Genomic DNA, 24743 nt, shown 5'->3' on the forward strand with positions numbered 1-24743 from the left:
GAGGCCAGATATAGAGTGCTCTCCATCATGAGGAGGTGAAGCTTTATCTCTCCATTTTTTTCTAGCTCTTGATTTCAGTGGCAGAGAAAAGTTGCAATTCTGACCAAGGTGCAATTCCACAAGGCAACAGAAACTGTGGGAGTGTCTGTCACTGACCAGGATCGCCTCCCAGCAAGCCAGGAGAACTGGGCATTACCGCACAGTAAGAAGCAGTAATAATTATCTAATACCTAATAAGTAATAAGTAAAAAAGTAATAAGCCACCAGGACCAGATGGTATTCACCGAAGAGTTCTGAAGGAACTCAATGTGAAATTGCAGGACTACTAACTGTAGTCTGTAATCTATCTTTCAAATCAGCTTCTGTACCAAATAACTAGAGGATAGCTAATGTGACACCAATTTTTAAAAGGTCTCCAGAGGTGAGCCCAGCAATTACAGGCTGGTAAGCCGGACTTCAGTACCGGGCAAACTGGCGGAAACTATAGTAAAGAACAAAATCATCAGACATTAACAGGATTTGTTGAGGAATACTCAACATTTTTTTTGTAAAGGGAAATCATGCCTCACCAGTCTACTAGAAATCTTTGAGAGGGTCAACAAGCATGTGGACAAGGAGGATCATGGCTATAGTGTATTCAGATTTTCAGAAAGCTTTTGACAAAGTCCCTCACCAAAGACTCTTAACCAAAGTAAGTTGTGGGAAAGAGGGAAGGTTCTCTCATGGATTGGTAACTGGTTAAAAGATAGGAAACAAATGCTTGGAATAAATGTTCAGTTTTCAGAATAGAGAGAGGTAAATAGTGGTGTCCCCCAGGGGTCTGTTCTGGGACCAGTCCTATTTAACTTATTCATAAATGATCTGGAAAAAGGGGTAAACAGTGAGGTGGCAAAATTTGCAGATGATACAAAACTACTCAAGACAGTTAAGTCCCAGGCAGACTGCGAAGAGCTACAAAAGGATCTTTCAAAACTGGGTGACTGGGCAACAAAATAGCAGAGGAAATTCAGTGTTGATAAATGCCAAGTAATGCACAATGGAAAACATAATCCCAACTATACATATACAACGATGGGGTCTAAATTAGCTGTTACCACTCAAGAAAGAGATCTTGGAGTCACTGTGGATAATTCTCTGAAAACATCCACTCAATGTGCAGCAGCAGTCAAAAAAGCAAACAGAATGTTGGGAATCATTAAGAAAGGAATAGATAGTAAGACAGAAAATATCATATTGCCTCTATATAAATCCATGGTATGCCCCCATCTTGAATGTTGCTTGCAGATGTGGCTGCCCCATCTCAAAAGAGATATACTGGAATTGGAAAAGGTTCAGAAAAGGGCAACAAAAATTATTAGGGGTATGGAACAGCTGCTGTATGAGGAAAGATTAATAAGACTGGGACTTTTCAGCTTGAAAAAGAGATGACTAAGGGGGGATACGATAGAGGTCTGTAAAATCATGACTGGTGTGGAGAAAGTAAATAAGGAAGTGTTATTTACTCCTCCTCATAACAAAAGAACTACGGGCCACCAAATGAAATTAATAGACAGCAGGTTTAAAACAAACAAAAGGAAGTATTTTTTCCACACAATGCACAGTCAACCTGTGGAACTCCTTGCCAGAGGATGTTGTGAAGGTCAAGACTATAACAGGGTTTAAAAAAAAGAACTAGATAAATTCATGGAGGATAGGTCCATCAGTGGCTATTAGCCAGGATGGGCAAGGATGGTGTCCTTAGCCTCTGTTTGCCAGAAGCTGGGAATGAGTGACAGGCAATGGATCAGTTGATGATTACCTGTTCTGTTCATTCCGTCTGGGGCACCTGGCATTGGCCACAGTTGGAAGACAGGCTGCTGGGCTGGATGGACCTTTGGTCTGACCCAGTATGGCCATACTTATGTAGAGAAAATGAAAAGATGCCTAATGCAGAATTTTGCAGAAATTCATGTGCTCGCAGAATTTCTTCCCCCATCCACAGAAATGGGTTGCAGAGATACTGGCCACCTCTAGGGGCTGCTGAACCCGGTAGAGCCCATCTCACAAACAGAAGACAAGTCCCGGGGAAGGAACTGGAGGGTTCCCAGCACGCCCTGAAGGAAGGAGGTAGTGGTGTGCAGGAAACTCCATTCAAGCCTAGGACCCATCATCAGGTTATTTCTCTCTCTGGATCCCAGGGCTCTGGGAGGTAGAGCGTGTGAGTGTCTGGGCTGGGGGGGGGTGAGGGGAGCAGCATGGCTGGGTTCTGGGGGAAGGGGGTGAGAGTGTCTGGTGGCCCTTCAGCTTGCGTCTGGGAGGGAAGGTGGTTGAGTGTCTGGCGCCCCCCAGCTGGGCTCTGGGGGGATAGGAGGCCGAGAAACAAACTGAGTTGTTGTAGGGGTTTCTTTAAATTCTACTCCCGGGGGAAATTTTGTGTGTGTGTGTGTATTGTTACATACTTGCTGACAGGTATTTTGAAATAAAATTACCAAAATAATTGAAATTGGTATGATTATAGTGTTATTTTGACAAATAAAATATGCAGAATTTTGCAATATTGTGTGCAGAATTTCCCCAGGAGTAAGCTTCTATCTACAGAAAACTAACGCTAACACTACCATTACTATCATTATGAGAGAAAAACAGAGTTAAGGAAATCTCAACAGGACAACTGCGAGAGCTCCGTCTCAGGCCGAGGCAGTTGAGAAGAAACTGAGGGTGGTTCACCAGTGCAATGCTATATAGAACAGCTGGCGGCACGAGACCGACTAACCGGCCTATGCATGCATAACAGACACTACTATGAGATATCTCCAATCAAAGGCACAGGGGGCACTAGAGCACCTAGAATGGAGCACCCAGAGGGACACTACTCAAAGAAAGAGCTACAAGCTGTTATGGCTGACCCCACAATCCTCACTCCCAAATTGTTATTCCACATGGTTGTCAGACATCTCTACCCCAATTCCTTCTTATAGTCGTTTTGGGATTTTACTGTAACCAGACCATTATTTCTCAGATCCTCATTCACATCAAGGCTCTGCAAATGTGCTATTAGCTAGAGAGATGTAAAGTATTTAAGAAAAATAGACTGTTTGAATGAATATGAGGACCACTTTAAGAGAATCCCCGCACTTCCTGTCATCTATCCGAACAGATCAGACTTTGAACAGAGATCTGCTACACCTTAGCCAAGGTTCCTGGACCACAGCTATGGTTTTATTCAGCAAAAGTCTGAGCAGCTTCTCTGCACTGCTTCTGCCCCATTCCTATTGAGTTATGTAAGGGTGCACTTCTACCTGAATTAGACATGCAGATCTGATGTTTGGATTGGGAGAGTATTTTTGAAACACTGTTCAGTTAAGAACACCTAGTCCCAGCATTCTGGGGATTGTAATGCTTTCCAAATTTTCATCAGTGGGAATGTAAAGAGGTCACCTGAAAGAAAAAGAGGTTTCTTACAATAACTGAGTTCTTCAGGGGTGTTGCCCCTGCACATTCTCTCTACCCAACCCACTTTCACTTGTTCCCTATAGACCTATCTACCTACCTTTGGCTCTGGGGTTCAATGAAAGAAACTGAAGTACTTGAGTTACATGCCTCTTATAACCTTGGTCCCTAAATGTTCAGTGCCAAGACCAGGTACCTGTGCAGCTTATCCAATATTTCTGTGATCCTAAGGTGCTGGTCATGAATCCCAATAGTATGAATGTGCAGAAGCAACAACCCCAAGAACTCCAGTTAGTTACCCATAGATAACCTCTTTTTCACAGAACGTATATTTTTATGAACTGCACCAATTTATTCTTGTTAGTAGCTCAGCTACTTGGCTTTTTACTGCCTCTAGAATTCTCAAATGAATGTGATCAAGTTCTGGAGATTTAATTTCTCAAGAGGTACCACTATCTCTTTTTCGATACCTATCTGACAATGCTTCACCCTAACAGATTGAAAAAGTGTTATTTCAGATAGGTCACTTTATCTCTCCTTAACACAATGATGAACAGTTTGCATATACTGTAGAAAAGCTAATTTGACATCCGGTTTTAGTCTAGTCATCACTTTCTATATTTTTTTATATGAAAAAGCAGCATTTAAAACTCATGGTAAACTGTTTGTTGCACTTTTCATAAACCATACATGAGAAGAAAAAAAATATATATATATATATTTATACATATATATGTATATATATATATACACGTGTGTGTGTGTGTGTGTTACTTACCAAGAGCAATACACGGTTGCAGTTTGAAGTTGCTGGGTAAGGTATGTTGTACAAAGAATAAACGCAGTGTTATCTTGCCCCTCAGATTCCAAATTACATATGATCTCTAGTACTTCTTTGCAATCCACTTTTGCAATCTAACAAAAACAATGTTATCATGTCAAAAAGAACAATGTAGAGTTTCTTCAGGGATTTTTTTTGCAAAATCTTCTAAATGATGTAAGTTAACAGACTGTATTTAACATTAGTTAATTTTTCTACTTGCAAATATTCCTAGCTTCTTTCAGACATGTGAAATTCAAGGTTTAGGGAAAACCAGGAAAAACTACTCCTGGAGTAAGCCAGTCTCATAACCTTTTTCTTCCTCTCTCAGACTCATAGACTTTAAGGTCAGAAGGAACCATTATGATCGTCTAGTCTGACCTCCTGCACAACGCAGGCCACAGAAGCTCACCCACCCACTCCTGGAACAAACCCTTAACCTATGTCTGAGCTATCGAAGTCCTCAAATCGTGGTTTAAAGATTTTGAGGTGCAGAGAATCCTCCAGCAAGTGATCCGTGCCCCACGCTGCAGAGGAAGGCGAAAAACCCGCAGGGCCTCTGCCAATCTGCCCTGGAGGAAAATTCCTTCCCGACCCCAAATATGGCGATCAGCTAAACCCTGAGCATGTGGGCCAGACTCACCAGCCAGACACCCAAGAAATAATTCTCTGTAGCAACTCAGATGTCACCCCACCTAACATCCCATCATAGGCCATATCTATCGCTAATAGTTGAAGATAAATTAACTATCAAAATTAGGCTATCCCATCATATCATCCCCTCCATAAACTTATCAAGCTTAGTGTGACAGACTGCCAATTTAAGGGCACTCCACTAAAACGAACTATTCTATTTCAAGGGCCTTGGATGGATCAGTTAAAATTCACAACATTTATGAGGCTGCTAATAGGTTAGGAGAGTATCGATGGGAATGTGTGTGGGAGGATTGGGTAGTTTTCAGGAATATGACAGTGTTTGTAAATGCAGGACATTCCTCCTCTGCTGTGGGAACCTAGGATGGAGGGACACTACTGTCAGGAACAGTGTGACTCACCAGCCAGACACCCAGGAAAGAATTCTCTGTAGTAACTCAGATCCCACCCCATCTAACAACCCATCACAGGCCATATCTACCGCTAATAGTTGAAGAACAATTAATTGCCAAAATTAGGCTAACCCATCACATCATCCCTTCCATAAATTTATCAAGCTTAGTCTTGAAACCACATATGTCTTTTGCCCCCACTGCTTCCCTTGGAAGGCTGTTTCAGAACTTTACTCCTCTGATGGTTAAAAACCTTTGTCTAATTTCAAGTTTAAACTTCCTGATGGCCAGTTTATATCCATTTGTTCTTGTGTCCACACTGGTTCTGATCTTAAATAATTCTTCTCCCTCCATGGTATTTATCCCTCTGATATATTTATAGAAAGCAATCATATCTCCCGTCAGCCTTCTTTTGGTTAGGCTAAACAAGCCAAGCTCTTTGAGTCTCCTTTCATAAGACAGGTTTTCCATTCCTCGGATCATCCTAGTAGCCCTTCTCTGTACCTGTTCCAGTTTGAATTCATCTTTCTTAAACATGGGACACCAGAACTGCACACAATATTCCATATGAGGTTTCACCAGTGCCTTGTATAATGGTACTAACACCTCCTTATCTCTACTGGAAATACCTCGCCTGATGCATCCCAAGACCACATTAGCTTTTTTCACGGCCATGTTTTATGTTCTTTTATGTTCTCCAATAGTCCTCTGTTTATCCTTCCCCATATTTTCTGATATTTTAATTCTCTTTAATAGATTTTGGCAAGACGCCCTTTGTTGCACTACTGCCAATGGGTTTAAGCTAAAGTACCACTTCAGTTGTGCACCAGACATGCCAAACCCATGGGAAAAAAAACAAACATGGGGCTTGTTTTTGGCTTAATTGGCTTGAGTTGCTTGTTGGCTAGTTTTTGGCTTATAGCTTGTTGCTTCTTCTTTTCTTCTTCTTTTTTTTTTTAAATAGGCTCCTGGCAAGCAGGGGCAAGAGAGGGAGAGAGAGTCAGGGGCGCACAGTGGGCCTACCACAGTCCCAGACTGCAAGCTGGGGGGGGGGGGGGTCTAGTCACATAGAGTGTTGGGGTTCTTAGGGATTGGCTTGTTTTTACCTTGTTTTGAAATGGAATGTGCTTGATTTTTGGCTTATTGTGAAAGTCGGGGTGCTTATTTACTGTGTGAAAGTTGGCAACTGTGTTGTGTACATTTCTTTAATTTTACAGTGTACCGGGATTAGATTAAAAAACAATAATACTCTATTTAAGAGCTATCAACAATCTAGGTAGTCAGATATTTTAAATGTTTAAAAATGAGTACTAGTGAAATAGCTTCAATACTGCCTATTAATCACCAATATTAGCCTTCTGACACAAACACTACAGAATCATAGAAATGCAGGACTGGAGGGAACCTTGAGAGGTCATCAAGTCCTGTCCCCTGCAGTCAAGGCAAGGCTACGTAATAACTAGATCTCTCCTGACAGGTGTTCATCTAATCTGTTCTTAAATAACTCCAATGATAGAGATTCCACAACCTCCCTAAGCAATTTGTTCCACTGCTTAACTACCCTGATAGTTAGGGATTTTTTCTGATGTCCATCCTAAACTTCCTTCACTGCAATTTAAGACCATTGCATCTTGTTTTATCCTCAGAGGTTAATGAGAACAATTTTTCTCCCTCCTCCTTGTAACAACCTTTTATGTACTTGAAAAATGTTATGTCCCCCCTCAGTCTTCTATTTGCCAGACTAAACAAACGCAGGTTTTTCAATCTTTCCTCATAGATCATGTTTCCCAGAACTTTAATCATTTTTGTTGCTCTTCTCTGGATTTTCTCCTACTTGTCCACCTCTTTTCCGAAATGTGGCACTCAGAAGTGGATACAATACTCCAGTTGAGGATTTATCAGCACAGAGTAGAACGGAAAAATAACTCCTTGTGCCCTGCTTACAACACTCCTGCTGATACTTCCCAGAACTATGTTTGCTTCCCCCCCCCCCCGCCCCCGCCAACACTTTGACTCATTCAGCTTGTGATCTCATTAATGATCTGGATGATGGAATGGACTGCACCCTCAGCAAGTTTGCGGATGACACTAAGATGGGGGGGAAGAGGTAGATACGCTGCAGGGTAGTGATAGGGTCCAGAGTGACCTAGACAAATTGGAGGATTGAGCCAAAAGAAATCTGATGAGGTTCAACAAGGACAAGTGCAGAGTCCTGCACTTAGGAAGGAAGAATCCCATGCACTGCTACAGGCTGGGGACCGACTGGCTAAGCAGCAGTTCTGCAGAAAAGGACCTGGGGATTACAGTGGATGAGAAGCTGGATATGAGTCAATAGTGTGCCCTTGTTGCCAAGAAGCCAGACGGCACATTGGGCTGCATTAGTAGGAGCACTGCCAGGAGATCAAGGGAAGTGATTATTCCCCTCTAGATGTGGCCTCACCAGTGCCGAAAAGAGTACTCTGTCCAGTTTTGGGCCCCCACTACAGAAAGGATGTGCATAAATTGGAGATAGTCCAGCGGGGCAATGGAAATGATTAGGGGGTTGGGGCACATGACTTACAAGGAGAGGCTGAGGGAACTGGGGTTATTTAGTCTGCAGAAGAGAAGAGTGAGGGGGGATTTGATAACAGCCTTCAACTACCTGAAGGGGGTTCCAAAGAGGATGGATCTAGACTGTTCTCCTTTTTCTGTCATCTGCTACCACTGAGTAATCATCTCAAGTTGCAGTGGGGGAGGTCTAGGTTGGATATTAGGAAAAACTATTTCACAAGGAAGGTGGTGAAGCACTGGAATGGGTTACCTAGAGAGGTGGTGGAATCTCCATCCTTTGAGGTTTTTAAGGCCCTGTTTGACAAAGCCCTGGCTGGGATGATTTAGTTGGGGTTGATCCTGTTTGGAGCCGGGGGGTTGGACAAGATGACTTCCTGAGGTCTCTTCCAACCCTAATCTTCTATGATTCTATGATCCACTATATTCCCCAGATCCCTTTTCACAGCCATTTCCCATTTTGTATGTGTGCAATTGACTGTCCTTCCTGAGTGGAGTACTTTGCATTAGTCCTTATTGAATTTCACCCTATTTGCTTCAGATGATTTCTCCAGTTTGTCCAGATCATTCTGAATTGTAACCCTATCCTCCAAAGCACTTGCAACCCCTCCCCACTTGGTACTGTCTGTAAATTTTATAAATGTACTTTCTGTGCCATTATCTAAATCTATGAGGAAGATACGGACCAGAACTGAAAGCAGGTCCAATCCCTGTGGGATCCCACTCAATATACCCTTCCATCTTGACTGTGCACCATTATGGAGATGAATGGGGTAATTCAGGGCTATTTTTTCCTCTGCAGACTTGGGAAGACATAACCACTTGGTTCAAATTACAGGATTTCTTCATAACCATAAGGACTAGCAACTTAAGACGTGACTAAAACTTAACTGTGGGATTCCATTTTTTTGTATCACAATGAAACTACATACTATTAGCAAAGATATTCTTCCCAATCACCAGTACTGCAAAGTCAACCCAAATTTTGAGAGTCAATGCTGCATTCTTTCTACCTTGTGAGTAATCACTAGAAATAAACATTCTCTGGAATAAATTATGCCCTCTGACATCTTTGAAAAACACAGTTGTGCAGGTGTCCATGACAGGAACAATTCAATTGATAACTGAAGATGGAACAGAATCCAGCTCCACCTCTCTGGCAGTAAAATTTTTATTTGTCACTAAAGTAAAAAATACACACCAACAAATCAGTAAGGGATCATGTTCACTACAAAGTACTGTTGGTATGGTATACCTCCAAATACCTGTTCAGTCTGACCCACAATTATTAACCCAACTTAATAATTGCTTAATTTAGTGATTTGAGCATGAGACTTAATACATGAAGGATTTGTGGAACTGTTTGTACAGAACACTGTAGAACAAACAATATACCACAAACAACCTACCACAATCCTAACTCTGCCCCAGTAGGAATGCCAGCCTGCTAGCACACCGTTCCCCCAACATGAGCAATTTACGTTTTCAAAAACTTACAGTCTCAACTGGATGAGTATTACAGTGGTGACTGTGAGCATTTGTATTAATAGGGAAGCAGTTATTGAATTAGATATTCACATATAACTTCTAGTGCAAGATGCTTTTTGTTTACGTTCTGACCCAAATTCTCTTTCTGTTGCAGGTACTTTGTTCCACTCAGGACTTTAAAAAAAAAAAAAAGAGTACTTGTGGCACCTTAGAGACTAACTAATTTATTTGAGCATAAGCTTTCATGAGCTACAGCTCACTTCATCGGATGCATGCAGTGGAAAATACAGTGGGGAGATTTTATATACACAGAGAACACAAAACAATGGGTGTTACCTGATCACTCTCGTTACAGTGTGTATGGTAAGGTGAGCTATTACCAGCAGGAGAGAGGGGAAAAAAAACAAAAACCAAACCACCACACACACGCACACCTTTTGTAGTGATAATCAAGGTGGGCCATTTCCAGCCGTTGACAAGAAACTCTCCCTCCCCGCCCCCCCTCCAAGTTCAGGGAGCACTGCCCTGTGATTTGGCTCAACTGTTGCTCCTTCCAGGGCTTCCTCAGGAGGACAGACCCATAGGGAACACAATGAGAATGGGAAGGGGATTGAAGGAAGAGACAACTGTCTCATGGTTAAGGCAGCTGAATACCACCTTGGAGAACTGGATTCTATCCCTGCCTGTGCCACAGATTTGCTATGTGATGCTGATGTAACCAAAGCCTTGTCAACACTACAAATTCTTTCCTGGTATATTTATCTCAAAAGAGCCTCCAGTGTAGATTAAGTACTTGTCAATAGGAATTTTTCGTCCCGGATCATACCACAAACTCCACAAATATTATCTAGGCTGACAGAAGCTATGTCTACACCGGGGTTTTTGCAGTCATAGCTATGTCAGCTGGGGGGTTGTTTTTTCACACCCCTGACCAACATACCTATGCCAATGTATCTTTGTAGTATAGACCAGGCTCAAACTTTTCACAGGGGGTCATTAATGGTCCCTCTCACTATCAGGATGGCTGAGCTGAGACTGGGGGTCTGATTTATGTAAATGTGAATGCACATGCACGCACGCACATACACACACCCACCCACAACTGAAGTCAATGGAAACTGCGCTTTATATGTTCAAAGTACTATCAATAGGAAAAAAGTTATGGTTGCAACTTATGGTTGCTTGATGGTATATTGTCCCCTTACAGAGCACTGAGTTGAGGGGGGAAAATCAATCAATCAAGGAAGCAAGCAAGCAAGCTTCTGATAACCAGGAAATACAGAGTTAAGACTAAAAGAAAAGGAGTACTTGTGGCACCTTAGAGACTAACAAATTTAATGAAAATATATAAAATATAACAAAAGTTTATGCTCAAATAAATTTGTTAGTCTCTAAGGTGCCACAAGTACTCCTTTTCTTTTTGCAGATAGAGACTAACACGGCTGCTACTCTGAAACCAGAGAGTTAAGACTGGCCATGCAAAATTAACTCTCCTCCTCTTCAGCAGTGCTCCAATATGCTCTAACACGAGACATACCTATACCTTGCCAACCCCAGTTACTGAAATGTACAAGGAAGAGCCTCCTTTTACAACCCATTCATTCTCATCCACAGGATTCCATCTAACACTATTAAATGACAAACAACAACAAAAAAGGTTGCATACATCACCTTCCCTCTACCCTCTTTGAGAAATGCCTCAGTTTGCACAAAGCACATTCTCACAGTGGCCTTTGGCACGGTAAGATTCAGGAGGTTCCAGATCCTGGCATAAACTCTCACACTTAGCCCACTCCCAGGAAAGCACGGCTTTGGAGCAGAACCTGGAACAGCTCCGGAGCAGTGGAGCTGCAGGTTTTTGCCTGGAGCTGGAGCGGAGCTGGAGCACAGCTCCAAAGCCCTGCAGGAAAGAATATTAAGCACGTACAATTTAAGAACCACTTCACAGTCTTCTACAACTCCCTTACACTCACTCCCAGGATACAATCTCACTTTCACTTAACCAGCATTAAACAATTAGAATCCTTTCATATTCCATCTCACTGCTGACAATATCCTTTACAGTAACAGCACTATGCCCTGCTATCGACATAACCTACAAAATTCTGAATAGAAATAATTTTATACTGCAGGTACACGTGTACTGCTTCCCTTTCCTCACACAAATGAGGGTGGAAAACAGATCTCATAAATCACAGCCCTGTCTCTCACCTCAGAGTAATCCACACATCCTCTTACCACAAACACACCTTTACCAAACAGGCTCAGCTACTGCCTGCACCATTTAGTGTACACTTAAACACACTGACTGCAGCTGGAGTATCCAAATAATTCCATTGGCTACTGCCACCTCCAGGGGATCAGAGGGAAGGTGGCATGGGCAACCTTTTCCCCTCTTCTCCTTTTTGTCCTTTAACAGTGTTAGATGAAATCTATGGGTGAGAGTGAATGGGTTGTAAGAGGAGGTGAAGAGCTTGCCCATTTCAGCAACTGTGGAGTCAGCAGAGTAAAGGTATGCATGGTTGGCCACACAACATTAACTGGGCATTTCCTAGTTTTCAGAAGCTTGAGTTTTTGCTCAACTCAATGTTTTGCAAGGAGACGACATATCAAACAACCTTAACTCTGCATTAATGTAGGGTTTTTTTGCCAATTTCCCTAGTTTTTTTTAACAGGAAAAAGATACATTGCTGTAGAAGTTAGTAGTCATTTAAGGCATTTGTATGTATCATGCCCTGTAATTAACATACCTGAGCCAACCATCCTCTCCACTCCCCCATCCCCAGCTGCACCCCATCAGCCCTGCTTCAGCACATCTCCCAAGCCATGCCCATGCCCATTTAATGCACTTCCCCTTCCAACCTGGCCACCTCCCCATTACTGTCCCGATGCCTCCCCACCACAAGCAGGGAAGACATCTCCCTGAAAACTTCACTCCCCGGTATACAAACATTTCCATCACTGTTAATTCCCCCTCCTGTAACACAACTCATTGTGTTACCAACTTCACATAGCAGAAAGTCATCAGAGAAACTCTGAAAAGTCACTAGATGTCGCTATGTAACCTACATAAGGGAACATTTCAGACAGATGCAATAAGAAATGTCCATCTCATACGAGGGGAATCTCTCTCCTCTCAATGAGCCAGGGGCACCCAGGGCAACGTCCAAGTGAGGGAGTCTCTCCCCAGGGCCAGGGTCCATGACAGGGAGTCCTGGGGAGTGGGGGTGGGAGGATGGGGAAGGCAATACACACTGGAATACCACAGTACCCATGACGCACCAGTTCTCCCAGGGTTTGGGAGGCAGTGGCTGAAACTCCATCTCCGCTGTGCACACCTGACCAAGCTGCCCTCATCCAGACTCCTCCCTCTCAACCTGATCATAGCCTTGCCAAGCCTGATGGGGAGTGCCAAACTGTTCATCTGCTGGTGTGTGGGGCGACTCCAGGGTAGGATATGTCTGCAGATCAATGACTCTGGCTGCTGCTGCGCAGGCCTCCCTTAGCTTGGCAGGTTTGCTGTCTCCAGTCTGGACACCATCTCCTTCTCTTCCTCCCCCTGCCACCACTCTCCAGGGCTGAGGGCTGCCAGCAGGATCGTTTAGTAAGAAAAGCATGGAATGGATTTTATTATGATTTTCTGACTATACAAACTGGCGACTTCTTTCTCTGAATATCACTGTAATTGGCAGTGAAAGTTATTAGATTTGTGGCTGGTCGCTTTGAACTTACTTCCTCGCTAGGGAAACCAAAAAGTCACTAAATCAAGTGACAAAAATTGCTACTTTGGCAACAATGGTGGCTTGGGTGCACTGGCAGAGATGAAGGGTGTCAAGCCTCCTTACTTGAGCCAACAACTTCTCTCGCCTCCCCTACCACTTAACCCCGTCCACTCTCCCACCTGCTCCCCCACTCCTCCTCTCCCAGGAAGCATTCACATATCTAATCCGCTGCCAAATATTTTGATTACATTCCCTCACAAAATAAACTGCCACCCATGACTCAAATTTTAGCATCTCCAGCCACTCAATTCAAAACTCGTTTTGTTTTAAGTGGGGGTTTGTGATTTACTTATCCTAAATTATGTTAATTGAATGGTAACTTCATAGCAAACACCAGGAGGTCTGTGATTAATTCAGTGATCAATACCTCTCTGTTTAACAGTAAGAGGCAGCAGAAGAAAAAAGTTATGGGGGGGAGGGGGAGAGACCTGTAATTCGGGAACCCCTCAGTCAAATGACCCCAAATATGGATCACTAACACTGACCTGTGGCCTCATGAAGGGCACCAAATTTCAAAACAGTCATATTAACCATTGGGATTTTAGAGCATTTACAAGAGTAGAGCTCTAAAGCACCTAAAATGGCAGAAATGGAAACCCTCTAGTTATGTTTCTGTATTGGCACAGCCACATTAAGAAAACACGCATTCTCCATTTGGGTCCCCCAAAGATTTTAGTGATTGCCATGCGCTACCTTGGATAAAACTCAGATAGACCCACATCACATCAATAGTTTGATCTTTAGCTCTCCACAAAAACCCTAAATGGCTTTTCCCCCAGGCTTCTCTGGAATCCCTGGCTCAAATGACTTAAAATTTGGGTCACGTAAATAACCTTACCCTGCACTCTTCTGAGGCACACCAAATTTCAAAGAAATCCAACTAACCATGTGGATTTTAGAGAACTTAGGCAAAAGCAACCTTAATTCTGGCATTTCCTGACTGAGTGCTTGTCTATGCAACCTTAATGTTCTTTTACAGTTTTTGAGGTGTAATTTCCTAGATTTTTAAAAATGCAAACCAAAAAACATACGTGATATTTTGTGGCATCATACAGATACCCACATGGATCAGCAGCAGGACTGGAACCTTTGGATCTATCGAACATACCTTCATCATCTGAAATACTGGAGTGACTGACAGAAGCTGTAGGCTATCCTCTACGTGAACCAGCATGAGAGAGGAATGGGACACTTTGCCTGTGAGTTTCACAGGAATTAGACTAACAGTAGTCTAATGGAGGAATGGTGAGACTCAGGAATATTGTGATCCATTCCAGGCTCTTGAGGAGAGTGTTCTCTAGTGGGCACAGTCTTCTACCCATTCCCCTCAAGTGTGATCTCTCTTGCCTCCTCCCCTCCTACTTGGTTGTCTCAAGCTTGTCTCATCCCCTCTGTGGCTCCTTGTCCCAGTCCTATCCCCAGTCTCCACTGCTCAAGCTTCTCTGGTCCCAGTCTCCTTTTCCCATCCCATCCCAGTCTCTCCCCGTCAATCCTGGCTTCCAGTTGCCCAACCCCACCCTTGTTTGCAGTCCCCATTGGCTCCCAGTCCCAATCTACCTCCCACAAGCTCCTCAGACTTCAGACCCCGCTACCCCATGGCTTCTTGTCCCAATCTCTTTGCCCAGTTGCACCCTGTTGTGCTAGATCAGAGCAGCTCTACCTTTATTCCCCCTCTATGGTCCACCAAGGGCACCCACTCATGCTTCCAGCTCCCTGGCCATCACCTCAAGTGGAGACATGTGTCTCTCCCTCTTGATTGGGTTTTTTTCCAAGCTGCACTTTCTTGCCTACACTGAGAATTCCCCAGTAGGTCAGACTGCCTAAGCAGGCTTGCTTTGTTTTCTCCTCAGAGGCTATAAACAGTGTAATTGCCCATAGGTATAAGTTACCACACTGCCCTTTCTAAGCAAGCACATTTATTCTTAAAGTGAAATCATTACAGAAAAAACATTAAAACGATTAAAAAAACACTACACATGCTAATAAGCTCATCTGAGATCACCCCAATTCCAACAAAGGCTCTGACAGGTGATCTGTTCTTCAAACTCTATCAAGAGGTTTTTTTGTGGTCACAAGTTCATAACAGCTGCTAGCTTAGAACAAGCATCCCCATGAATAGGTCAAGTTCTTCCAACGCTTCCCCCAAAGGAGTGGGATTTCTCTTGGACAGAATATCCTGTCCATTTGGTGGATCAGAAAGTAGGCCCTCAGCCTATTTAAACTCAGTCTATTAAAGAGACGATTTCCCTATAGTCTGTTGGTTCTCTGGATAGTCCAGTTTGAACGAGTACATCCAAGCCTCTCCAGGTGCTGGTTGCTCTCTGGGGTTTTACAACCTGAATGAATTTGCCTAGTCATCCTCCCCTGTTCTTCGCTCCTGAGGGATCTGGTTCCCCCACAATGGAATTACTTACAATCCCTGGCCCAAAATAAACTTAATTCAGTAAGATTTGTCCAGAATATTGCAGGAAATTACCAAATCGGTCACAACAGTCTCCCCACCACTCCCAGTCTTCTTGTCTCAATCTAACACTCCACTAAAGGTTGGGCTCTTACCCACTCTGCATGTAAATCAGATGATTTCTTCCTTCATGCTGCCTGAGCCCAACAAGGGGTGCGGCTGCACGTGTGTCACTGGCAGAACAGATGGGGGGGGGGGAGGGGAGGCTGCCTGTCTCAGGTCAGGTGCTTGAACTTGAACCATGCATGGCCCCACAACAGTCTCAGCTGCAGCAGCAGGGAAAGTTCTGCTCAACCTCAGGTTGCAGCATGCCCACAGCAGAGGGGATCTTTGGGGAATTTAGTGGTATGTACAATCACTATATCTTTCAAAGGTTTATAACCCAATGGGATATTAGATAGGGTGGGATCTGAGATACCCAGGAAAGAATTTTCTGTAGTATCTGGCTGGTGAATCTTGCCCATATGCTCAGGGTTTAGCTGATTGCCATATTTGGGGTCGGGAAGGAATTTTCCTCCAGGGCAAATTGGAAGAGGCCCTGGAGGTTTTTTGCCTTCCTCTGTAGCATGCGGCATGGGTCACTTGCTGGAGGATTCTCTGCTCCTTGAAGTCTTTAAACCACGATTTGAGGACTTCAATAGCTCAGACATAGGTGAGAGGTTTTTCGCAGGAGTGGGTGGGTGAAATTCTGTGGCCTGCGTTGTGTAGGAGGTCAGACTAGATGATCGTAATAGTCCCTTCTGACCTTAGTTTCTATGAATAACTTTGCCAAACTTGGACAGATTTTCACAGAGATTGTAGAACGCACATCCTTGAGACAAAGGACACCCCACTGCCAAAGTTCAAATCCCTGCTCCAAAGTATGGAGGCTCTAGAGTTGGTCAAAGAAGAAACTGACAATTTTTTTTTTTTAAACACAGGCAAAACAACATTTTTTCCCTAACCTAGTTCTCAGAAATAGCTGAAATTCTTGGCTGAAATTTTCCAAAAATATTCAGAGCGTGAGGGAGACACATGGCATGGAAATTTCAACCTAAATAGTTAAAAGTTTAGCAAAATTATAAGCAACTGAACAGGATCTAACAATGAGAAGTGTCAGACAAACTTAATCGGCTATGCTACCAGCCCTGCCTATAATACTTGTGGGACAAGTGTGCCTAAGAACTAGAGAGCAAGAGAGCCTCCTGAGCAGTTTTGGAAAGAAGGCATATAAGTAGCTGTACATGTATGCACAACATCTTTCTAAATAAGCATCTGAAGAAACCACATCCCCTGCTCCTGCATCACTCTTCGCCACCTTGGCTCAACTTCTTGATTCAAAGTAATTGGCTCTGTGCAGCTCAGCTGTCCAGTTAACTCCCAGACAAAGCATTGTGACTATGTTTAACAGATTTGCTAACATACACAACACCATATTTTCAAATAATGTGTTTGCTCTTAATTTTTTCCCCCTGAACTGAGCAGAGGCCTTAATTGGGGGCCTATTCTCTTGCAGCTGGGGAGTGCAAACATCTGAGTTATTCAGCCATATTTAATTTTAAACAATGGCAAGTCCTGCTCACTATCTCTCCTCCCTCAACCCCCCAAAAATATTGCTTAAGAGATTTTGCTCAAACTCCCTCCCACCACAAAGTCTCATTCAAGTTGACACCAAGCATTTAAGATTTCAGCCTAACCAGTGAATTCAATAAAAAATAACAAGCGGGGTTATAGTGGCAACAGTTTTCCAACCTTGATTACAATGTTCACTATTAGCACAGTTGCTACTACACTGAAAAAGAAAAAGATGTTTGAATCAAAGTAATCGGAATGGGTCATAAAGATTCAGGCCAGTAGACACTAGAGGAGTTTGCCCATGGCTCACCAGTCCTCCTTTTCTACATTAGTTTTCACTCTATTAAAACAGTCATTTTATTCCTTTGCATCAGAAGAGTACAGAGTCACAGTGCATAGGGCAGCTGAAGGGAAGACTTTAGATTTATACTTGAGGCATATGAGGATCTAACACTCTCAAACCTTTTTTGCATGATGTATAAGCCCACATTAATAGACTGTATATAATGCACATGTGTATCTGTAGCAACAACATTAAATGCACTTTCATACTACTGCCTGAAGTCTTTATATTTTAGATTTTCTTTAAAAACTCTATAACCTTAGCATTAGCCAAACTGATTTAGAAATGCACTTGATAGAAACTTCACACATTAATAGGGGATATGATTACTAACCTCTTTAATAGAGTCTTCATTAGGCAGCATAGAGCACAAACATGTGATGTAGGCTTGGCGAAAAGAGGATACATTTGAAATTTCTGGAGAATCTGCACACAATTTTGACAAGACAGTAGCTTGTGGAATGCAGTTGGACTTCATCAAGTGTTTTACTCGCATCTGCAGAAAGGAAGGCCCTTCTCGTGTAACCAATTTATTGACTAGGAAAAGAAAAAAACCTTTGAGAATACACCAAATTTACAGTTGGCACTTAGTTGTCTCATTGCATTCACACCACTTTGATTTTGTAAGAAACATGCTGAGGTCTGGTCAATGTTTAGATAAGAGATATGAAACCCTTGTTGCAATAAAAATGGACAGTAATAAATAAGCAGTGGTGTTCTTTCATACAAATTAGCACACTAGAAGTGCACCTGTGTAGCAATAAGGGAATGCTAGGCTACAAAAGTAGTGCTAGTATATTAGCAAGGAATGGTAGCTTCTTTGGCTCAATAGACACCTCACAGCACAGCATTAGGAGACACAGACAGCGACGGCACTACTCAGATCCTATAGTAGTTTTCACACGACTAGAAGTATTAAATTTGACCAGGACAACCAGGGTAGAATCATAGAATCATAGAATATCAGGGTTGGAAGGGACCCCAGAAGGTCATCTAGTCCAACCCCCTGCTCAAAGCAGGACCAATTCCCAGTTAAATCATCCCAGCCAGGGCTTTGTCAAGCCTGACCTTAAAAACCTCTAAGGAAGGAGATTCTACCACCTCCCTAGGTAACGCATTCCAGTGTTTCACCACCCTCTTAGTGAAAAAGTTTTTCCTAATATCCAATCTAAACCTCCCCCACTGCAACTTGAGACCATTACTCCTCGTTCTGTCATCTGCTACCATTGAGAACAGTCTAGAGCCATCCTCTTTGGAACCCCCTTTCAGGTAGTTGAAAGCAGCTATCAAATCCCCCCTCATTCTTCTCTTCTGCAAGCTAAACAATCCCAGCTCCCTCAGCCTCTCCTCATAAGTCATGTGTTCCAGTCCCCTAATCATTTTTGTTGCCCTTCGCTGGACTCTCTCCAATTTATCCACATCCTTCTTGAAGTGTGGGGCCCAAAACTGGACACAGTACTCCAGATGAGGCCTCACCAATGTCGAATAGAGGGGAACGATCACGTCCCTCGATCTGCTCGCTATGCCCCTACTTATACATCCCAAAATGCCATTGGCCTTCTTGGCAACAAGGACACACTGCTGACTCATATCCAGCTTCTCGTCCACTGTCACCCCTAGGTCCTTTTCCGCAGAACTGCTGCCTAGCCATTCGGTCCCTAGTCTGTAGCTGTGCATTGGGTTCTTCCGTCCTAAGTGCAGGACCCTGCACTTATCCTTATTGAACCTCATCACATTCCTTTTGGCCCAATCCTCCAATTGGTCTAGGTCCTTCTGTATCCTATCCCTCCCCTCCAGCGTATCTACCACTCCTCCCAGTTTAGTATCATCCGCAAATTTGCTGAGAGTGCAATCCACACCATCCTCCAGATCATTTATGAAGATATTGAATAAAACCGGCCCCAGGACCGACCCTTGGGGCACTCCACTTGATACCGGCTGCCAACTAGACATGGAGCCATTGATCACTACCCGTTGAGCCCGACAATCTAGCCAGCTTTCTACCCACCTTATAGTGCATTCATCCAGCCCATACTTCCTTAACTTGCTGACAAGAATACTATGGGAGACCGTGTCAAAAGCTTTGCTAAAGTCAAGAAACAATACATCCACTGCTTTCCCTTCATCCACAGAACCAGTAATCTCATCATAAAAGGCGATTAGATTAGTCAGGCATGACCTTCCCTTGGTGAATCCATGCTGGCTGTTCCTGATCACTTTCCTCTCATGCAAGTGCTTCAGGATTGATTCTTTGAGGACCTGCTCCATGATTTTTCCAGGGACTGAGGTGAGGCTGACTGGCCTGTAGTTCCCAGGATCTTCCTTCTTCCCTTTTTTAAAGATTGGCACTACATTAGCCTTTTTCCAGTCATCCGGGACTTCCCCGGTTCGCCACGAGTTTTCAAAGATAATGGCCAGTGGCTCTGCAATCACAGCCGCCAATTCCTTCAGCACTCTCGGATGCAACTCGTCCGGCCCCATGGACTTGTGCACGTCCAGCTTTTCTAAATAGTCCCTAACCGCCTCTATCTCCACAGAGGGCTGGCCATCTCTTCCGCATTTTGTGATGCCCAGCGCAGCAGTCTGGGAGCTGACCTTGTTAGTGAAAACAAAGGCAAAAAAAGCATTGAGTACATTAGCTTTTTCCACATCCTCTGTCACTAGGTTGCCTCCCTCATTCAGTAAGGGGCCCACACATTCCTTGGCTTTCTTCTTGTTGCCAACATACCTGAAGAAACCCTTCTTGTTACTCTTGACATCTCTGGCTAGCTGCAGCTCCAGGTGCGATTTGGCCCTCCTGATAACATTCCTACATGCCCGAGCAATATTTTTATACTCTTCCCTGGTCATATGTCCACCTTCCACTTCTTGTAAGCTTCTTTTTTATGTTTAAGATCCGCTAGGATTTCACCATTAAGCCAAGCTGGTCGCCTGCCATATTTACTATTCTTTCGACTCATCGGGATGGTTTGTCCCTGTAACCTCAACAGGGATTCCTTGAAATACAGCCAGCTCTCCTGGACTCCTTTCCCCTTCAAGTTAGTCCCCCAGGGGATCCTGGCCATCCGTTCCCTGAGGGAGTCGAAGTCTGCTTTCCTGAAGTCCAGGGTCCGTATCCTGCTGCTTACCTTTCTTCCCTGCGTCAGGATCCTGAACTCAACCAACTCATGGTCACTGCCTCCCAGATTCCCATCCACTTTTGCTTCCCCCACTAATTCTACCCGGTTTGTGAGCAGCAGGTCAAGAAAAGCGCCCCCCCTAGTTGGCTCCTCTAGCACTTGCGCCAGGAAATTGTCCCCTACGCTTTCCAAAAACTTCCTGGATTGTCTATGCACCGCTGTATTGCTCTCCCAGCAGATATCAGGAAAATTAAAGTCACCCATGAGAATCAGGGCATGCGATCTAGTAGCTTCCGTGAGCTGCCGGAAGAAAGCCTCATCCACCTCATCCCCCTGGTCCGGTGGTCTATAGCAGACTCCCACCACTACATCAGTCTTGTTGCACACACTTCTAAACTTAATCCAGAGACACTCAGGTTTTTCTGCAGTTTCGTACCGGAGCTCTGAGCAGTCATACTGCTCCCTTACATACAGTGCTACTCCCCCACCTTTTCTGCCCTGCCTGTCCTTCCTGAACAGTTTATAACCATCCATGACAGTACTCCAGTCATGTGAGTTATCCCACCAAGTCTCTGTTATTCCGATCACGTCATAGTTCCTTGACATCACCAGGACCTCCAGTTCTCCCTGCTTGTTTCCAAGGCTTTGTGCATTTGTATATAAGCACTTGAGATAACCTGTTGATCGCCCCTCATTGCCAGTATGAGGCAGGAGCCCTCCCCTCACAGACATTCCTGCCTGTGCTTCCTCCCGGTATTCCGCTTTCCCACTTACCTCAGGGCTTTGGTCTCCTTCCCCCAGTGAACCTAGTTTAAAGCCCTCCTCACTAGGTTAGCCAGCCTGCTGGCAAAGATGCTCTTCCCTCTCTTTGTAAGATGGAGCCCGTCTCTGCCCAGCACTCCTCCTTCATGGAACACCATCCCATGGTCAAAGAAACCAAAGCCTTCTCTCCGACACCACCTGCGTAGCCATTCGTTGACTTCCACGATTCGACACTCCCTACCTAGGCCTTTTCCTTCCACGGGGAGGATGGACGAGAACACCACTTGCGCCTCCAACTCCTTTATCCTTCTTCCTAGAGCCACATAGTCCGCAGTGATCCGCTCAAGGGTAAAAATCTAGTAATTGAGTTTTGTCTACCTACACTTTTTCCTGTACTTTAAGTTGGGTAAGTTTAATATATTTTATTTCTACAGCATCTATGACGAGAAAATTAAGTATCTCAAACAATACACTAAACACTTTATGTTCAGCAAAATAAAAGCATGCTTTATGAAATGTGTCTAAAATCTAGTTATATCACTACCAAAAAATTACAAAATATAGAAGTCCTTTTCTGACATAATTCTGTGGAAGGAAGGAAGGAAGGAAGGAAGGAAGGAAGGAAGGAAAGAAGGAATGAAAGAATGAACGAACAAAAGAATGAAAACAAACTACTTGACTTCAAACAGGAATTAATTCATAGAAGTTCTATGGCCTGTGTTACGCAGGAAGTTAACTGGATGATTACAGGTTTCAGAGTAGTAGCCGTGTTAGTCTGTATTTGCAAAAAGAAAAGGAGTACTTGTGGCACCTTAGAGACTAACAAATTTATTTGAGCGTAAGCTTTCGTGAGCTACAGCTCACTTCATCGGATGCATCTGATGAAGTGAGCTGTAGCTCACAAAGCTTATGCTCAAATAAATTTGTTAGTCTCTAGGATGATTACAGTTGTCCCTTCTGACCTTCTGCTCTATGAATCTATGAAAACTATTCTAAATACACAGGTGTCCTGTATTCACATTCAAGCCCAACCCAATTTTAAAAACCCCAAAACAAAACAGCCTCAGTGGCACAGGCAGGGTCTCAGGGTAGCCACCTGAGTACTATCCCACACAACACCCTGGTACATACTTGGGTGGCCTGCCTGAGTCCTGGCCTGAATCACCGCAGCCATATTGCTATTTTTAGTGTGCTTGCTCAAGTGAAACTTGCATGTCTGTCTATCCATGTTCCCAGCTGCAGTGCAGACACACCCATTGGTGCCTGAGCCAAGATTCCCTAAAAAGGGGGTTGTCTTCAATCCATTTGTGACCATTTATGTTCCACGAACGGTACTAATACCCACTGTTTGCATTGCTGAGTTCTTCACCGAACGGTGACAAACTCATAATGCTCCCAACATATATTACTGTTTGGCAGAAAGGTGATACTTATTAGGCACCTAAAAGATCTGATGTTCAAAGATGTCAAGCAGATAAAGCTCTCATTAACTTCAATAAGATTTGTTGGCATTCAGCACTTCTGAAAATCATGTCACTTATTTAAATGCCTACCTATGGATTTAGAGCCTCCACTTTAGACATCCAAGTTTGAACACTGTGGCCAAGATCTACATCTGCAGTACTGACCAATTACCTTCCTTCAGCTGCTAGTCTTCCACATGAAGGACCTGGAGAAGAATAGCCTATTGCATTACTTGCCCCATGGGCCATATGTTTGATACCACTGTGCTAAAGAAAGCACTCCAAGAAATTGTAGAAAAGAAGGTAGGAAGTGTAGCTGAGCAGAGGCAACACATATTAAAGTCTCCAGGTATTAGTAAGCAACCTTTTTTTCTCCTTTGAGAGTTGCATCTGTATACCACCTGCCTTGGGAATGCAGAAAGAAGTAACTGATTAAAGGAAGACAGAAAAGAAGGGCTTCAATTAAACAGATTCCGCTCTTGCCCATACCATGTATCATATCATGGTGTCAAATACAGAATAGTGCTGTGTAAGAGTAAGAATGTACCTTGCCCACCCTAGAGAACTAAACTGATGAGAGCACTAGCATGAAGTACCCTGTAGTGGGGCGATCACCCCGCTCCGGCTCAGAAAGGGTTAAAAGCCAGCCCTTGGAGAGGGCTGGTGCTGACAGCCAATCAGGAAGAGGCAGGAGGCAGCCAATCAGAGCTGGCCAAGCCACTATAAAAGAGAGCAGACCAGAAGGGGTAGGTAGTCAGTCTCTCTCCAGTCTTGGAGAGAGATGGACCTGGCTGCCTGAAAGAGCAAAGGGTACCTTGGACACTGCGGTACTGGGGCAGGGCAGGAGGAGATGGAGAAGCTCCAGCCTGGCAAACCCCCAGGTAGAAGCCTTGCTGTCAGGGTCGGAGGAGGTACTAGGGCTGTGGGGAAGCAGCAAGGGAAGGAAGAGACACCTGGTCCAACCCCCCTGGCCAATGATGAGTGGACACTTTAGACTGCAGTTTGCCCCTGAGGGAAAAAGCTAGATGAAGACTGGCAGTCGGTCACTGAGGCGAGGTGGGATTAGGGGATTGGGGTTCCCTGGAGAAGGGAGGATCCCAAACGCATGGGGGCACTGCTGCAGGGCAGTACCCAGGAGAAGGGGCACTGTGGGCCGGTGAGGGACATGGAGCCTGAAGTACAGTGATGGAGATTGACCAGGAAGCAGGTACCGGTAGGGAGACATCGGCTAGCAGGCGGCGCTCCAAGGCTAATGTGAGCTAATTCCCAGACTGACCACCAGGAGGCACCGCGGCGGCGAGTGCCCACCCTGCTACATACCCACAGCACAACAGCTTGTCCAGACTAGTCATTGTTTCAGGTGCAGGTCCATAGCAGTTTTGCTTAGCATCCCTATTTGCACTCACCTAGCATTGCTGTTATGCACCTTTGGGTACCTGTCTCACAGCAATTTCTTCTGGGAGATTTCAGAAGCCTTCTGTGCCTTTTAGAGATCCAGGAGAAAACTGGAAGACATGAAACTACCATAGTCCCCTACTCCCAGCTCCATTTAGTTTTTTCCTTCAAAATGGAAGCTAACTACGAATGCTCAATTCTTTTTCAGCAAGGAAGGTTTCAGCTAAAGCTAAGGAAAAGCAGTCTTGAGAGAGGAGAGGATGTTCCAACAGTACCTGCAGACTGAGTTCATAATGCATAAAGACAATTCTGTCACAGATTCTGTGACTTTCCGTGACTTCTCCTGGGGCAGGGTTGGAGCAGCTGGCCACTGGCCAGCCCCGGGACTAGCCCTGGGGCTGCCGGAGCAACCGGTAGGGTAAGGATGGCCAGAACAGCTGACTGGCACAGTGAGTGGGGCTGGGTCATCACCACAGGAGCAGCAGCGGGGCTGAAGCAGTTGCAAGCCCTGGCAGCACACTTTCTCCCCACCCA

At 44.3% G+C, this 24743-nt stretch overlaps 1 protein-coding gene across 4 annotated transcripts in view; it reads right to left on the bottom strand.

Moving 5' to 3' along the window:
- The window catches only part of RLF (RLF zinc finger), a 95701-nt gene that overhangs the window by 55765 nt on the left and 15193 nt on the right, over nt 1-24743 (bottom strand). For 2 of the 4 annotated variants that reach the window (XM_078849438.1, XM_073317643.1), the window contains exons 3-4: nt 17805-18007; nt 4208-4344 (exon numbers count right to left, since the gene is read on the bottom strand). In XM_078849438.1, the coding sequence (XP_078705564.1) occupies nt 4208-4344; nt 17805-18007 (340 nt within the window). Of the gene's footprint in view, nt 1-4207; nt 4345-17804; nt 18008-24743 lie in introns of those variants that run through there. The other 2 variants (XM_073317646.1, XM_073317645.1) reach the window with 2 other exon arrangements.

This window comes from Lepidochelys kempii, chromosome 19 (genome assembly GCF_965140285.1).
Source record: "Lepidochelys kempii isolate rLepKem1 chromosome 19, rLepKem1.hap1, whole genome shotgun sequence".
Classification (NCBI taxonomy): Eukaryota; Metazoa; Chordata; order Testudines; family Cheloniidae; genus Lepidochelys; species Lepidochelys kempii.